This window comes from Muntiacus reevesi, chromosome 8 (genome assembly GCF_963930625.1).
Source record: "Muntiacus reevesi chromosome 8, mMunRee1.1, whole genome shotgun sequence".
Lineage (NCBI taxonomy): Eukaryota > Metazoa > Chordata > Mammalia > Artiodactyla > Cervidae > Muntiacus > Muntiacus reevesi.
Window position 1 is genome coordinate 44,942,789 of NC_089256.1, and position 18,311 is coordinate 44,961,099.

Below are 18,311 nucleotides of genomic sequence, written 5' to 3' on the forward strand. Positions count from 1 at the left end.
TATTGAGGTTCATAATCTTAACTCTGAAAGCTAGAACTATATGGCTTGTGGAAGAAAATATAAGAGAGTATGTTCATATATAAGTAAGTATGTTCATAACTTGCAGTTAAGCAAAGATGTCACAGACAGGACACAGAAAATGATAACCAGAAAACTGATAAATAACAGACTTTATCAAAATTGCAAATGACTGCTAATTAAAGGGCATCATGAAGAAAACAAGAAGCAAGCCACAGCATGGGAGAAAATAGTCACCAAACATGCCTGATAATAAATTGGCATTTAGGGTGCATAAAGAATTACTACAATTTGACAAATAGGTAAAAAAAACTCAACTTTCAAAATGAGGAAATAACTTGAAAAGATACTTCACCAAAACAAGAAATACAAATGTCCAAGGATCTCAGAAAAACATGTTCAATTTCATTTGTCATCAGGGAAAAGCAAATTTAAATCCTAACAACCTACCAATACATACCCATTAGAATGATTAAAATTTTTAAATTGACAATACAAAATCTTAGGGAAGATGTAGAGCCACTGGAACTCTCATATATATTAGGCAAGAAAGGGCTCAGTGGTAAAGAATTCACCTGCCAATACAGGAGACATGGGTTCGATTCCTGGGTTGGGAAGATCGCCTGGAAGAAGAAACAGCAAACCACACCAGCATTCTTGCTGGGAAAAATCCCATGGACAGAAGAGCCTAGCTGAGCAGGCTACAGTCCATGGGATGGCAGAGTCGGACACAACTGAGCACACACATAAATATTAAAATCATTTTGGCAAAAGATCCAGCATTTCCCTATAAAGCTAAATGCATTCTTACTCTATGGCCCAGAGTTTCCTCAACTAGCACTTGACGAAGATGAATGAAAACATGTGTCCAAAAAAAAAAACAAACCAAAAACATATGTCCACACAAATACTTGTACAAGAATGTCCACAGTAGCTTAATTCATAACATCCAAAACATAAAAAACCCAAGTATCTATCAAAAGGAAATTATAGCACAATCATGCAAAAGGAAAATGCAGTACATTCATAAAATGAAATACTTCTCAGCAAACAATCAATTATGATATATGCAATAACATAAATGAATCTCAAAATATGATGAGTGGAAGAAGTTTTATACAAAAGAATACAAATATATGATTACATTAATAGGCTATAAAACATGGAAAATTAATCTAAGGTGAAAAAATAGAACATTGGTTCATCTCTGGAGGACAGTAATGGGGTTGACTGCAAAAGGGTACTGTGTAAGGTGATATGTCTTGATAGGGATTTGAGTAATGCATTTGATAAAATGCACATCATTTTATCATGCCAATCAATGAATGGCACATTTAATACCTGTACATTTTGTGTTTTGTAAATCATGCTTCAAAGAAAAAGAACCATACATAAATATTAAAATCTACTCAATGGTATGCATGCTAAAATATTTAGAGAAAAATATACTGATGTCTACAACTTACTGTGAAACATAAAAAATTCAGATGAATTGGTAGATGAATAAATAGATTTACAATAATGCAAATATAGTACGTATTGATAAAATCTATGTGGTAGTATGCAAGTGTTCACTATAAAATTCTTAGAATTTTTTAGAGTTGCTGAAAAATGTCTTAACAAAACATAAGAGCAAAAAGTTGAGAGTGGGAGAATAGAAGAGACTGGAAAGCCTAGATGGCAAAAACCAGGAAACAAACATTTTTGTCAGTGTAAAGTACTGACCAGGGACTGTGGTACTCTGCTTACCAATATATCTGTCAGTTTGGAAGGGTATAATCTTATAATGGAGATGAATTAATCTAGTTATCCCAGCTTGACACTAACTAAGTCATCAAACTAACTTTCCTTGTTCTGATATTCAAGCTTAATAAGCAGCTTCTGGCAATTAAAACATAGCTTTCCAGAAATTTTTATAGAAGGCAGAGAGACTATATTGGCCAATTAATAGGCAATTAAACTTTTTACCATTAGCTGACTAATGTGAGCATTATGACTTTTACAATAGACTTAAGTTTGGTTAGACTAAATTGTATACTGAAAACCTGATCAAATCTCAGCCTACCAAAAGCAAAATTGTACTCCTGACTGGGAAAACTGATTATAAGATTAAAATTAATGACTTATCTCTAATACAACATATTAAGATTTTAAAATTAGAAAATCTTCTGAGGTCATGGTGTTCACTATCTATTTTTTCCTCATTATTCATTTTTGGGACACTTTTCAGGATTCCTTTCAAATGGTATTGCCTCAAAAAAAAAAAAAGAAAGAATTTTATCAGGCAGAAAAGACAGAAGGCTTATACTGCTTTCTAGAATAAATTCTATTAGAACACCCAAGTACACATACAGCAAAGATAAACAGATCATATTCTTAAGAAGTACACACGTAATTACCTGTGTGCCCTCATGAGAAACATCTGGCGAACAAGTCTGAGATGCTGTTTCATGTTTTAGCAATGGTGGCTTATTTAGAAATCGGTTAATTTCTTCGGATTTTTGATGGAGTTGATCTATGGAAAAGAAAATAAGTAGACTGAAATGATCTTTGGCTTACATCCAAAACTTAATGAGTTATTATCTTCTAGGGGTAGACCATATGCTGTTTATTCTGGTTCAATTATCTTAATTAAAACATAATGCCAGCATATTTTACGTGCCAACATTTTTATAAACTGTTTAATTACTCTCAAGGACCAAAGGACAGCTCAGTAAGCCTCCTTCACAGGCAAAATAAGACAGGCCTAGGTATACTTTTAAAAAGTCATTTTTCCTTTCCCCCTTGAAAATGCCCTACATGTTTTTTATTTTCTTCAGTCTCCACACAAGCATTAAAAACCCTACTGAGATTCTAGAACACAGTTTCGAACATCAGCATGGTTCAGTTAAGAGAACAGCATGCTTAGGTAACACACTGTCCCCATGTAATGCCCTGCAAGGCTTTTTGGCTAATGTTCAGCTTTCTTCAACAGAGATCTTCAATTTAATGCTTTCTAAAATCTTTCCTGTATGCCAATCTATCAGAATTAAACTAAATCAGAGACATGTATTATTAATACTTTAATAATAACATATTTAAAAAATAAGTTTTCCTTAAATTTCCTTAAAGGATAAAAATTTTCTTAAAAAAGAAATTTTTACCTATAAGAAAAACATTCAGAGCCATCTTTAGAAGTAAGGCTGACTCCATATAATTTAGTCTCCCTACCTTTGCAACTAGATTTGGATTGAGTTTTTCACAAATTAATTCAAATCCTATTCATTTCAGTTAATGAACCCTTTAGACCACAGTAATGCTTCACAAAGCATACTTTAAAATTTGACACATCACTATCAATAGTTTTTAGTACTATAATGATTATTATAATATTAAGTCAGATTATAACTTCAGTTAGAGATGGGAGAAAAGGAACAAAGGGTTCAGAAGAGACACCTTTCTTAATCCTTCTATAGATCCATTGGTTTAACAAGCAAATGATGTCATTAAGAGATACCTGAAATTTTACAGTAGGAGCTACTGAGGTGCTACACAAGTGGGTTTCAAAAGCACTCAGATACTGACCTTCCAGCTGCTGAATGACCTGGGCTGAATGAGCTGCCTGTTCATTTTTATCTTGGAGAAGTTTTGAATTTTGATCCTTGAGGGCATCACAGGCAGAGTGCAGCTCTTGCTCAGATTTTTGAAGGCTCAAAATGTGAGAGGTCTTCTCTTCCATTTCTGCACTGTGCTTCTGCTCCAAAGCACTGTGCTGGGACTGCAGTTCAGCCTGGGCTTGACCTGCTCGTTCAAGCTGTTCAAGAAGATGATGCATTTCTTCCTGCAGGTTATGGAAAGATAGTTTTCTCTCTGCCACTTCTAGTTCCATCTTTTCCATCAGAACCTTGGACTCCTGTCTTTCTGTTTCTATAGTGTTCCTTAAAGTGCTCAGCTCAGCGTCCATCTGTTGCAATTGCTGAGAGAGAATCTAAGAAGAAAGAAAAAAGCCTCATGAACCATAAATTCATTCTTGCATTTCAATAAGCATAATGAAGAGCCCTTTCTAGGTGAAGCCTGGGCCAAGACACTCAGGACCAAACTTCCCATTGCATAAAGGTCCTCTGTTTTTGCTTCTTGGTACTTTTGACAATTGTGTGTGTGTGTGTGTGTGTGTGTGTGTGTGTGTGTGTGTGTGTATACACACACATATATAGTGTCATTATTTTTTCATTTACATGTGTCCCAATACAAAATTAATTCAATAAGTGAATGGACTGTGCCTGTTTTACCATTATTGTTCTCCAGCACCTAGCATAATATATGGCATACTAAGTACCTGGTACTCAATAAATACTGAATAAATGAATGAATAAATGGATCCAGTCCCTGCCCTCAAGGAACTTACAGTTTAGTGGGAGCATCATACTTAAACAGATCAGTATAATACAAAACATTAGAGGCCAAAAGAGATACTTACAAGGTATTAAAAGAAACAGACAAGGGAAATTTACCATAAAGTCACACATATGTAAATATTTCTACAGTACCTATCTAGTAGGTAGCATAACTGGGTTTTGAACCTGACTGTGTGATGACCGCCAGGGAGGGGACTCAGGGTCAGGGTTTGTTAGGACTGGAGATACGAGAATATGTTTCTATGCAAGAAAGACAGTTGTTCTCAAGGAGAGTTGAAAAGAAGAAAGATGACGACTTTCTCCAGCAGCATGCAGGACCCAGATGAACAAGCACAGAATAAGGACTTTTAGAGGAAAATAACACATTCTAAAGAAACTAGGATCCTAGACCTAAAATCACAAAGGAAAAGAGCAACAATAAAAGATTTGAAATATAAGTTTCATGAGGGAAAAAACTGTATACATTTTGCTCATCATAGTATCACAACCACTTAAGTACAGGGAATTTGTTGATAGAATGAATAAATGGCATCAGTTCTCTGAAGGCTTCTAATAGGATTTTATGCCTGCTCCCTGGCGAACTAAACTGGAAATGAATGCTCCTGAGGCAGGCAGCAGAGATCACAGGGCAGTACCTGGTTTCTCTGTTCAGCAGCGGTCAGCTCCTGCTGCAGCAGGTCCACAACCTGAGTGCGGCCCAGCAAGGCTTCTTCATGCTCCTCAAGCTTCCTCTGCAGCACCCTTAATTTCTGAGAAGGAAACATTCAGACACAGTGTGCTAACACGTGAGCATCATTACCTGATCACTTTCAAAACGTCAGGTAGACTTGTATCCTAAGATTTCTGAATGTTAGGGATGACAAGTTCAAGAGTCAGACATTGCCACTCTCCTCAACCAGCAGCAACAAAGAATCTCCAAAATATCTTCTCCAGAGCACTAACAACAACCAAACTGACACAAGCCAAGTCCCTGAATTAGGGAGCCTTTTTAATAATTAGATATTTATTACACATATCCACTTTTAAAATTATATAGTCAATCTCCTGTACCTAAATAATGTAGGTACACATATATCCTACTCACCTATGAGAACATTCTCTACAGGCAAGAACCATTTCTCTTTTGGTTTCATGCATGGGACATGCACTTGATAAACATTTGTTGAATGAATAAGTCAATAATACATGTATAATTAATAATCAACTTTAAAAAGTGCTGTATTCTGAAACTTTATTTAGTGATGTATTCTGAAGGATTGTCTAGAACATGGAAGAAGTTTTCACTCAAAATCAATTAGGTGGATCAACCATGAAAAATACCACTGGAGTGCCTCTGAGTACCACACTGCCTTACACATTAAACAGAAACAAATACTTTTGAGTTAGTAGGTGACAAACTTAAAAACAATGAAGTCAATTTTCAAAAATTACTCAATGATTTTTTTTAAAAGAATGATTTAATAAAAGGCTTTATGGTTTCAAAATCACTCCTTTGTTTTCTTTAAATTTTCTAAAGTTTAAAACTGACTTCATTGATTTGAAGCTTTGCATCAGGTTTCTAACGTACAAAGGTAGCTACAATAAGCAAACGGAAGAGAAACCAATTTCTGACTACCACACACATTTGCCAATTAAACTCAGCTTTTGAGTACTGACAATCTCATTAGAGGGGTAAGAGAAAAGGTAAAGAAATATAAATAATTAATATGCAACAGAAGAGAAGAGCACCAAAAAGAAGGCAATTAATGAACAAACCCACACCAAGTTAAGAGCAGTGGGCAAGGATGGAAAAGTGGCTGTGATAACTTAATTAAATGTTAACCAAAACAACATTCTACTAGGTTTTAGCAACACACCTGTTGCATCTCTGTTTCCACATCTGCCTGGGTTACTAACTGAAGAAGCTCATCTTCATGAAGACGAACTTGTGTCTCAAAGCGGGCATCTTTCTCTCGGACCACCTGCTGCATGGAACTCAACTGAAGACACACACCAGAGAAACTATGCAAGTTACACTCCCAGAATTATCACACAAACAAAACTCACAGACTGTTCTCCAAACACAGACACTGAGAACTGATAAGACAATAGATATTTCAGATTAAATTTTGAATGTCAAGGATGAGATTTTTGGAAAAGAGCTAGGCCTGATGGTAACTTCAAAATGTGAGAGAAAGCCTGTCATTAGATTCAGAAGTCAGCTTAAATATAAATTTTGAATAAAAACTGTATTTGCATGGTTAATACAGGGTTTAAATATACAAGAGGTACATTTTTAAAAGATCTAAGGAGGTTGGAATATTAAACATACAAAGTTAGATTCCTGTTAGGCTCTAGATAATTCATTGAATATCACACTCATGGTCAAAAACTTTCAATGAAATTCTCGTGCCCTATAAACCTCAAAATAATGTTATCTTCTACTCAAGATTCTCTACAACTGGAAATACAAACTTTTCTTTCAGGTCTTATTTTCAGAGAATTGCTTCTACCAAAGAACTTGGTATATTTCCATTCAATCCACACTGCCTCTCCAGACAGCTATTTTCAAGTGTCATTACTTGCAGGATTTTAGATCAACCTCATTTGTGACTGAATGAAATGGAAATAAACTGACTGTTGTGAGTTGCTCGGTATCAGTGTTTTTGTTTCGTTCTTAGGTTGTGTGTGTGTATGTGTGTGTGTGTGTGTGTGTGTGTATGCACTTATTCACTTCCTTAAGATCTGTGGCTAAGCAGGCCAACCAGCTCTTCACTTGCCCATTTTGCACCGGTCCTTCAATTACTGTTGATTGTTCGATCTGTGACACTTTGAACCAAACTTGGCTCTCCTTCTAAGGCAGGAGAAAAAAAATCTTCATGATACGTTTTTTTTCTCTACTGTGTCTTTTATTTATTTGTTTTTAAATTGAAGGATGATTGCTTTACAGAATTTTGTTGGTTTCTGCCATTATCTGGATTTTGATGTCACTATAAATTTGAAATCCTGTGTTTCAAATGTATAGGCACTGGAGTCCTTCATCAGCCAAACATATCTACACATCCTTTCCTATAAATGTACCATACTCTTTTTCCTGAGACTGTGCTCACACCATTCCCCACAATTGGAATACCCTTCCCCCACCCTGTTAAAACTATATTATCTATCCATCATCGTTTTACCTAAATCCTGAGTCTTCCATGTAAGATTCATTGGTTGTCACATGCACAGTAACCTCTTTCACCTCACAAAATACTTTGTATTGCTGCTTGTTCTGAACATTCTGAATGGCTTATATTATGATGGATCAATTAATACATTTATGTGTGTGTGTGTGTGTGTGTGTGTGTGTGTGTATACCCATACACCTTGGCTTTCTGTGTAGTAAGCCACTCGGTAAAAATATTCTGTATTTCCCCATCCTACATCGTATAATGTATACAAAAAAGGACATGATAAAAGCTAATAGGCAAAACTTAAGATCTTAGAATATCTAATTTAAAATTTATACACAGTAGTAGGTCATCCAAAGACAGAGAGTACCAACTAATACTACAAGTTATCAATAAACACCAAACACCCAATGGATAAGATTAGCTATTGTGCAAAGGGACTTGAGAGGAAAAAAATGTTTCTTGAGTCATTTGAGCATTATCAAAGGAAAAATATAAGAGTGTGTGGTCAAATGGGAAATTCAGAAAAATAGAAAGAATTGAGGATGGCAGTTCAAACAGTAGCAGAAATAACTACTGGTCCTGGTAGCAGAATAATTTCTGGTACTGGTAGTAGAAACAACTATAAAGAAGAAAGTCGCGTACTGGTGCCTTTTAACATTGAACCACATAACTTGTACCATCTTCTCACCACTAATATTTTGATTATAATTTAACTTCTCATTAAGATTTTACTATGAAGAATGGACTTAGTCATTTGTATTTCTTTTGGTTTATCTAACAGTCTCTTTGGAACTTAGCATAAGCTCATTCCTTTCTAAAAGACTGAATCTTTGTATACTATTAAAACCAAGTTTCGGGTTATGGTGTATTCATCAAGGTAAATAACGCTTCTAATTTCTTCTTTTACCACACCCTTCTACTTTCTACTGTAACATTCTAGCTACTATATTTTCATTCTAGCTACTATAAAGTTTTAAAAATAGACTGAATTGACTTGTCATGTAATAATTTTATGCTGTTTTTTTTCCATTTTGTCATATATTTCATGAGCTACATTGTTTATTTTTTTTCTATTTTTAAAATTTTTTTCAATTGGAGGAAAACTGCTTTACAACGTTCTGTTTCTGCTATACAACAATACAAATCAAGTGTGAGTTTACATACTCCCCCTCCCTCCCCACCCTGACCTTAAACTCTCACAGTTCTTTACTCTAAGCCTGAGGCACCTCCCACCATACCTGAGCGGCTTGCTCGGCCTGCGTCTGGCTGAGCTGGGTTTGCAAAGTGCTAATGAGTTCCTCCTTCTCTTGGAGCTGCTGCTTCATCATTAAGAATTCTTCCATCTCTGTTGAACTCTTAGCAGACTGAAGACACAGAAGGAAACAAATATTTAAGCAAAAGAACTGGCACTCTTAATTCTCTGACTTCCCTTTCCATTTGCCCTCAATACCTACCAATATCCTTCTAGTTTCCATTTAACACTGAAGGGAACTGCATGAACTGTGGTTTTTTAAAAAAATTACCAAAATTACTTGTCAAAGGGAAACTTAAACAAGGGGAGCAGTTTTTTAATTTCTCTGAATCCTCACACAGAAACAGACAGTACAACTAGATAACAAAACCAAAAACTCATTGACAATATTTACAGTAAAATTAGGAAGGCAGTACTACAAACCCTAAAATACATGTAGGTAGGGACAAACCACCAAAAGACTCTGGTATCAGAGTCTGTGCAATAGGAGGAAGGCAGCAACAGAGCAACATGTGATTGCCTTGAGAACAGGAAAATCCCCAAATGGCCAATAAATTCTTACTGGGAAGCACAGTTGGCCAATCTTAGGACAACAGCTTGAGTTGGCAAAGCTTTTCCATTCTCTGATTCTGGCTGAGTAAAGGGGTCCACTGTAAAAAGGACAAAAAGGGTAGAATAATCTGGCCCACCTGAAGTTTGAAAACTAACTCATTAGGACTGCCACCCAAAATACAAACTGCACCAAGAAACCTCCAGGTGTGAAATAGAAATTAAGCAGAATAGGGATAACAGAAATAGAAGACAAAGAAGGGCTACACATGTGCTACACAATTCATCATCAACAAGTCACATGTGACTATCAAGGGCTTGAAATATGCCTAATGTACGTGAGAAATTAAATTATTAATATTCATTTTAATTAAAGAATAAATTATTTTTACATTAAATACAATTATGTTTTTGTATGATTATATTTCACTTTACCAGCTGCATCATGCAATATACTGTTGAACTGCTGTGCAAGTAATAAATGTGTATGTTGCTCCTAGTGTTACAATAAACACATCAGCTATTCAGCCAGTGTCAATGGATTGATGCAATTTAAATGATTTTTTTTCCTATACACCTAATGTGATGTGCTTACTTGAATACTTAATGAGGAGAGTATGAATAATTGTCGACATCTATGTAAATCATAATTATGATTAAATCATAATATACTTAATTGATTAAAATAAAAATATATCTTTTATTATTTTTCTAGTTCAAAAATAAGTAGAGATATACTTTTAAATTTAAAATAAAGGTGTACTACTGATGCATAGCTCATTCCTTTTATTTCTAAGTAGTATCCCATTGTGTATTTAAATATTCTCCTGCTGACAGATAAGTTATTTCTAGCTTTTGGTTTCACAAGTAAAGCTGCTATGCACATGCATATACAAGTCCTTTTGTGAACATGTGCTTTCATTTCTCACACATGTAGCTTTAAAGTTGATTTTTTTCAAATTAACTATCCTAAATAATTAGCCAGTTTCTAAACATGGATGCAAATATTAAAGGAAAATTATGTTTGGCCCTCAGTTCAGTGACAGGGAAGTTTCTAAATATGTACGGAACAATTTGAGTATTTCAGTCTATTTTCTCAACTGGAAATTTTATGAAATCTAAACACAAATGAAGAATTTCCAATGAAAATTCAGTATCCAAATTGAGATATAATATAAAATACACACTAAATTTCAGACTTAGTGCAGAAAAAAGAATGTAAATTAACAAAAAAATAACTTTTATATTTCTGAAAAGTATATTTCTAATATACTGGGCTAAATGAAATAATTGTTAAAATTAATTTTACTTGTTTCTTCTTTATCTTTTGCAATATAGCTGCTAAAAAATTTTAAATTATGCATGTGACTCACATTATATTACTATCAAGCAATGTTGGTATAGATCAGAGTGAAGGGCAGGGGGAAGACCAGGAAACCTCAGAGATCCACTTGCCTTATCTTTGAACACAATACAAAAATAACAAAAAAGAGAAGTCTGTTAAATAAAAAACATTTTCCTGAATCAAGCCTCCTTCAAAAAGTTTAGGAAAATTAATTTCACACAAAAATAAGAAACATAAAAGGATCCAGGTCAAATCCCATCCAAAGTTATCATTAAAAAAAAAGAAAAGAAAACCAAGCAGGTGAGAAAAGCATACCATAGGCAAGCTCAAAGTCAAAATTGCAATCTATTTCAAAAGCTGTTTTTAAAAAATAAGAAAATTAGATATGACACAAAAGAACAGTTTTAAAATCAGAATTAGAAAAACTCAGAAATGAGGTGACAAAATTCAGGAAAAATTTGATTCTTTTGAATCAAAATGCATTCTGAAAAGAACACAAAACTTGAAACAATTTATTTTGAACACAAAACAATTTATTTACAAAAGTAAATAAACACGAAATAGAATGCCTTAAAGAAGAAAAAAAAAAAAGAAACTTTTGAAAAGGAAGAGATAAAAAGGAACTGAAAGTGACAAATATGGAAGATAATCAAAGGTGGAATATATGGGTAATAGAAGTCCCTAAGGAAGAAAACAGACCAAATACTATAAGCTATATGATTCAAGAAAACTTTTCTGAAATAAAATGTGTGAAACCATGTATTGAAAAAGATATTTGGCTATCTACAAATATCAACCATGGATGATAAACACCAATGCACAGTCTAGTAAAATTACTAGACTTAGTGGAGAAGGAAAGACAAGAGGAAAGAAAAGGGAAGGCAACAAGGAAGGAAGGAGTTGATAGAGACATAGAAAAATATTACATGACTATTGTTGTTAGTATAATAATCCATTGAGCTTTAGTGATTTATTAACTTAATGATTATGAGGTAACTTACACCCCTACCTGTGTAGCTTGGTTTGCCTGTGCCTGGGAAAGTTGGACTTGCAAACTGGTAATTAGTTCCTCTTTCTCCTGGAGTTTATGTTTTATCTTTTCTACTTCTCTCTCTTCTTCTGTAGAACTCTTGTCATGCTGAAAACACAGGAAATAAAGCTATTTATTTAAAAGAATCTAAGTTGCCCTATACAGCTCCTTAATTATAGTGTTATCCAATAAATGCGAGCAAAAAATAACACTTGACCTAATTACAAGGAAGCAATCTTAGAGTTTTCGAATTTGAGTACGGCCAAGAAGTTCCTGTCAGACCCATCCTTCCGCACTATAAACTGGACAAGATAGACAAATAGCTATCTGAAAACGATGGGGAGCAACCAGAAGCAGGAGGATACCAGAGGGGAGTCAATACCTGGAAGAAATGACACCAAATTTCCTATTTTTATAGTTTTTAGTCTGAGGGCAAAATCAGTTAGTGCAATACAGGACTAAAACTTAACATAAAACTCATAATCCCACTGCCTTGAAGAACTAGAGGACAGAATTCAGGAAAACACAGCTGCTAAGTGAAAGACAAAAAATCATAAAAGAGACGGAAGGAGGAGAGGAATTAAAATCTTTCAACAGTCTTTTTTTTTTTTCCCCTAAAAGCTCTTCTTTTGACTGAACCAGATTCTGCCTCCCAGCTGAATTCACCACCACTCCTTGCCCTCCAAAATGAACCTATTCTGCTTATTGGAACCACACAGAATAATTTTACACTTTCTTCCACATAACAGTCTGTCAAGTATCTGAGGATTGCCAGCATTTCTTCAACTACACTTTCCAGAGACTACCAAGCTCTGTCACGGGTAAACAATAGTTAAAGAGCTGCTGTGATTGATTGCTGAAACTTAGAAATCATTTAATCCAACCCTTTTATTTAACAGAGGGAGGAAATGAAGCTACATGATGCTGACTTGTTTAAGGTCTCAGAGCTTTAAAAAAGGGGGGGCAGGTATAAAATGGATAATTTAAAAATATAACAACATAGCAGAGGGAGAAGTTAGAAGAAACAAAGTCACATGGGGAGAGACAGGCTGGTGCTAGAGACAGCCAGGGGGAGGAGAGAATAATGAGAGGAAAACCCAGCAAGTAAGAAAAGAAGAATCCAGATGAGGGCATTATTTGAGAAGAATAAGAGAAGCTTCTAAAATCAGCTCTGAGAAGCTAAATAAGGCTATCTATCAATGCAGGAAAAGTAATATCTTCTGAGCATTAGACCCAGGAAGGAAAGACTAACCAGGGTACTAGCAACCCAAGGGTTATGCCTAAAGAACTGATTAAAGTCTCACTTCCCAAGAACTAAAATCATTGTGGATAAGAATACTAGTGAGTCAAAAAATAAAACCCGGTGAAAGCTAAAACAAACTAAAAGATCTCCTATGCAGAGTGACGTCTAAGCCAACTGTAATGTGTATATCTGATGGGGCTGGTCTCTCTTTATTCTATACCAAATTTGCCAAAAGTTTCTTGTTCTCTAACTAGCTGACTGAATGTGAATATTTGGGAAAGACAGTAAGAACAAGTACTGGAACAATGCTCAATTTCTCAAAAGGCAACACTTTGCTTACTCCTTTCTTTTATCTTCCACCTTAAACTGTTTGTTGGTGGCAGTCATAAATCTAGAGCGCATCCCTTACTGGAGCCTAAGATAATCCAGCTGATTAAGCCCACAATGCATGAAACTTCAAAGTACTATTATGTGGCCACATGAAGACAAAGCATAGTCTGTCACTAAATTAAAGAATTTCAGAGCTGGGAGAAAGCTTAGAGATCACCTAGTTTACTCTTCTAACCAAGGATTCAAAAGCTAAATGCCTCACTTCAATATTTACTTCTTCTTGTTAGCCTTATTAATTCTCTGCAAGGGTAGGTTACAACTGATATTTAACTTCCATGTTTTTGTTGGCCTTTTATTCTGTGCTTGGTCCATAGCCCAGTTAGACTGTGAGCTCAACAAAAGGACAGCATTTAGTGCTCATTACTTCAGCTTCATAAATTTTTGTGACTAGTGACAATGAGAGGCTTTTGCTCCTCAGAAAGTATATATTATACCCAGTTACTATACCTTGGAGAGTTGCTCCTCTGACTGAGGTTCTGTGGACAGAACAGTCCCTCCTTGTGCCTTCATCTCTTCTATGTGTTTATTCAAAGAAGTTAATTTGGCCTTAGCATGAAGTTTTAGCTTTTTTATTTTGTTATCAGCAGCTTTTCTTTCTTCCTGTCAGAGAACAATGATGGTAAATACACAAATGTTTTTTCATCACTTATCCAGTATATAACAAAAGTTATTCTCAGTAGGCATCATCTTACAGTATTAGGGAAATCAGATTCTCTAATAATCTAAATGAAGAGAAAAACTGAAGTTAACTCTTCTGTCTGTCTTTTATCAAATGCTTGGCAAGAAAGGACAATGGTACCTGTAGAACTTCATCCTTCTGCTGCAATTCAGCATCCTTCTGTCTAATGATTTCTTTTAGTTCCACCACCAACTGTTCTACATTAGCCAGGCGCTCCAGAACATCCTCTTGTGTTCTATCATTAAATTCCATGTCAGATTCTTGGGGTAATTCCTGGTATTTAGACAAAAGGTTGCCAATTTATGAGTGAAAAGGTATAAGCTTCCCAACAGGAGTTTCTTCATTCCAACTTCATCTTATCTCTTGTCCTTACTTAAGAAATCTTTCCGAGGAGATGGGAAAGCAAAGGTCACATAACATTAAGTGAAAGAGCCCAAAATTTAAAATTAAGAGAGTAGGTGAATAAAATTCTCTTAATCTCCAGGGAACACTGCTTGTCTTTTCAGAAAGTGAAACGACTTTCTTTGATTCCTGTGTGACCTTCAAAAACTACAATACACACAATAAGAGAAGGGCTAGATGAGTTTATAATGGCAAACAGTCTGAAACCAGAAAGTTGCTCCATTTCTTGTTTCAGACAGATCTTTCCTGTGAAACAAAAGAACATGCCTGAGTTAAAACAATCTAGTACTGAACAAGCCCCAGGGGGAAAAATGAAGACAATCTTTCTAATCTTATCCAGGACTTGATTTCCATTACTGGTTCTTTTAGGCTACAAACCTTACAGGAAAAGGATCATTTACAAAGTCTCAATATTTTTCTTAATCTTCTCTTCCACCTAGCATTAAGGGAGGCTGCTCACAGTCTTTCATCTTAAATTCTTGTCATCAGAAGAACATAGAATATACATCTCATCAGTTTAATTCAGAACAGAGCTACTCACAGGTTCTATGGAAGCCCTCATATTCTCATCAGTGTCATCTCCTGATAATTCATGTAAAACAACATTTGCTAATCCTGACAGTCGACTCAGCATTTCTGTAAGAAAAGAAAACATAAAAATCAGTCAAATGGATACATGTTTCTCCTATGATGGTAACTGTATCATCTATAAGTGAACTAAGAAAACTGTGCAGGTGATATACATATATATATTAGACTACACAGCAAGTTGATGGCTTTATTTTTTTTTTTTCATTTATTTTTATTAGTTGGAGGCTAATTACTTTACAATACTGTAGTGGTTTTTGTCATACATTGACATGAATTAGCCATGGATTTACACGTATTCCCCATCCCGCTCCCCCCTCCCACCTCCCTCTCTACCCGATCCCTCTGGGTCTTCCCAGTGCACCAGGTCCGAGCACTTGTCTCATGCATCCAACCTGGGCTGGTGATCTGTTTCACCCTAGATAATATACATGTTTCGATGCTGTTCTCTTGAAACATCTCACCTTCGCCTTCTCCCACAGAGTCCAAAAGTCTGTTCTGTACATCTGTGTCTCTTTTTCTGTTTTGCATATAGGATTATCATTACCATCTTTCTAAATTCCATATATATGTGTTAGTATACTGTAATGATCTTTATCTTTCTGGCTTACTTCACTCTGTATAATGGGCTCCAGTTTCATCCATCTCATTAGAACTGATCCAAATGAATTCTTGTTAATGGCTGAGTAATATTCCGTGGTGTATATGTACCACAGCTTCTTTATCCATTCGTCTGCTGATGGGAAGTTGATGGCTTTAAAAAGGTTTCTGAGTATGTACAGTGTAGTAAAACACTGCTCTCTTCAGTGATAACTACACAGATATTTTTAAGCACCATCACTAATATTTTTTAAATGAAATACAAATACATAATTGTTAGTGCAAAATAATATACCTAAAGGTTATCTTTAATGCTTACAGGTTTTCTTTAATCATAATTTCATGGGCAAACATGGAATTCTAACTATTCTTTCCCCTGTCAGACTACTGTCCACTTCTAATTTGTCAAATACACTCCACCATTCAACAAATAAAACATTCTTTTTACCTGCAGAAATTGAATAAAACCAAAAGCTGATTCTTTGAAGAAATGAATAAAATATACAAAGCTCAGTTAGGCTGACAACAAAATTCTAATTTGTCAAATACACTCCACCACTCAACAAATAAAACGGTCTTTTTACCTGCAGAAATTAATAAAACTGAAAATAGAAAAATAAGAGAAAATGAATAAAACCAAAAGCTGATTCTTTGAAGAAATGAATAAAATATACAAAGCTCAGTTAGGCTGACAACAAAAAAAAAGAGAAGACAAAAATTATTAACATCAGATATGAAAGAGGAAAGAAACATTACTACTGACCTAAGGAAAACTATAACTCTATGCGTATAAACTAGTCAACATAGACGAGCTAGGCTTTGAAAGATAACAAGCCACCAAATCTCACTTAAGAAGAAACAGATAACCTGAAACCCAGCCCACCACACATACTCTTTCTCTTTTTTCCCTTATTTATTTAATCATTCATTCATTTAGATCAGTATCACTTGCCAGTCCATAAAGCCCTTAAAAGTGAGAATATTAATGTTCTGATAGGAAAAATAAAAATAAACTGGACTGTGCATAGCATTATCATATGCAATTATGGTAAATTTTATACTGATTAACAAAATATTATTTGGCTTTTAAAATCCTCATTAGGAAGAAACAGAAACGTAAAAGCTATAATACAAAATAAGCACTTGAATAAAACTAGACTCTGCTATCGTTTTCTTTTACTTTTCATTTACTTTTACGGTCCCTAATTAAGAAATGGCAAGACATTTGCTTCTATGCTGTGCTTAGTCACTCAGTCATGTCCAACTTTTTGTGACTCCATGGACTGTAGCCTGCCAAGCACCTCTGCCCATGGGGATTCTCCAGACAGGAAAACTGGAGTGGGTTGAGATCTTCCCAACCCAGGGATCAAACCCAGGTCTCCCACATTGCAGGCAGATTCTTTACCGTCTGAGCCACCAGGGGAGCCCAAGAATAGTGGAGAGGGTAGACTGTCCCTTCTCCAGGGGATCTTCACAACCCAGGAATAGAACCGGGATCTCCTGCAAAGAAGGCCAATTTTTCACCAGCTGAGCTACCAGGGAAGCTCTTTGTTTCTGTAACTGGTTACTAAGATAAGCAGTATATGGCATTTTGAAAAGACGCATAAAACAGGAAAGGAAGAGAGAATCCTTCCTAGGAGGGCAACATAGGACCATATATAACTACATATATAACTACTGAAATGGCAATGTAAGAGTCATATACAAGTGCTTAGGAACATAATTTCATGCAAAGATAGGCACAATAAAGGACAGAAAATGGTATGGACCTAACAGAAGCAGAAGATATTAAGAAGAACTAGCAAGAATACACAGAAGAACTATAGAAAAAAGATCTTCATGACCCTGATAACCATGATGGTGTGATCACTCATCTAGAGGTAGACATCCTGGAATGAGAAGTGGGCCTTAGGAAGCATCACTATCAACAAAGCTAGTGGAGGCGATGGAATTCCAGTTGAGCTATTTCAAATCCTACAAGATGATGTTGTGAAAGTGATGCACTCAATATGCCAGAAAATTTGGAAAACTCAGCAGTGGCCACAGGACTGGAAAAGGTCAGTTTTCGTTCCTATCCCAAAAAAAGGCAATGTCAAAGAATGCTCAAACTACAGTACAATTGCACTCATCTCACACACTAACAAAGTAATGTTCAAAATTCTCCAAGCTAGGCTTCAACAGTATGTGAACCGTGAACTTCCAGATGTTCAAGATGGATTTAGAAAAGGCAGAGGAACCAGAGATCAAATTGCCAACATCTGCTGGATCATCAAAAAAGCAAGAGAGTTCCAGAAAAACATTTACTTCTTCTTTATTGACTATATCAAAGCCTCTGTGTGCATCACAACAAACTGTGGAAAATTCTTAAAGAGATGGGAATACCAGACCACCTGACCTGTCTCCTGAGAAATCTATACAAAGGTCAAGAAGTAACAGTTAGAACTGGACATGGAACAACAGATTGGTTCCAGATCAGGAAAGGAGTACGTCAAGACTGTATATTGTCACCCTGCTTATTTAACGTCTATGCAGAGTACAACATGCAAAATGCGGGGCTGGATAAAGCACAAGCTGGAATCAAGATTGCTGGGAGAAATATCAATAACGTCAGATATGCAGATAACAGCACCCTTATGGCAGAAAGAGAAGAAGAACTAAAGAGCCTC

General features: G+C 35.5%; 1 protein-coding gene across 5 annotated transcripts in view; it reads right to left on the minus strand.

Annotated features, from left to right (window-relative positions):
- GOLGB1 (golgin B1) overlaps nucleotides 1-18,311 on the minus strand; it is a 75,379-nt gene that overhangs the window by 47,757 nt on the left and 9,311 nt on the right. Inside the window, exons 2-10 of one of the 5 annotated variants that reach the window (XM_065943440.1) lie at nucleotides 14,999-15,093; nucleotides 14,176-14,328; nucleotides 13,824-13,976; nucleotides 11,723-11,851; nucleotides 8,806-8,931; nucleotides 6,269-6,373; nucleotides 5,048-5,161; nucleotides 3,583-3,985; nucleotides 2,418-2,533 (exon numbers count right to left, since the gene is read on the minus strand). In XM_065943440.1, the coding sequence (XP_065799512.1) occupies nucleotides 2,418-2,533; nucleotides 3,583-3,985; nucleotides 5,048-5,161; nucleotides 6,269-6,373; nucleotides 8,806-8,931; nucleotides 11,723-11,851; nucleotides 13,824-13,976; nucleotides 14,176-14,328; nucleotides 14,999-15,091 (1,392 nt within the window). In that variant the 5' untranslated portion in view covers nucleotides 15,092-15,093. Of the gene's footprint in view, nucleotides 1-2,417; nucleotides 2,534-3,582; nucleotides 3,986-5,047; nucleotides 5,162-6,268; nucleotides 6,392-8,805; nucleotides 8,932-11,722; nucleotides 11,852-13,823; nucleotides 13,977-14,175; nucleotides 14,329-14,998; nucleotides 15,094-18,311 lie in introns of all 5 variants that reach the window. The other 4 variants (XM_065943439.1, XM_065943438.1, XM_065943441.1 and 1 more) reach the window with 4 other exon arrangements.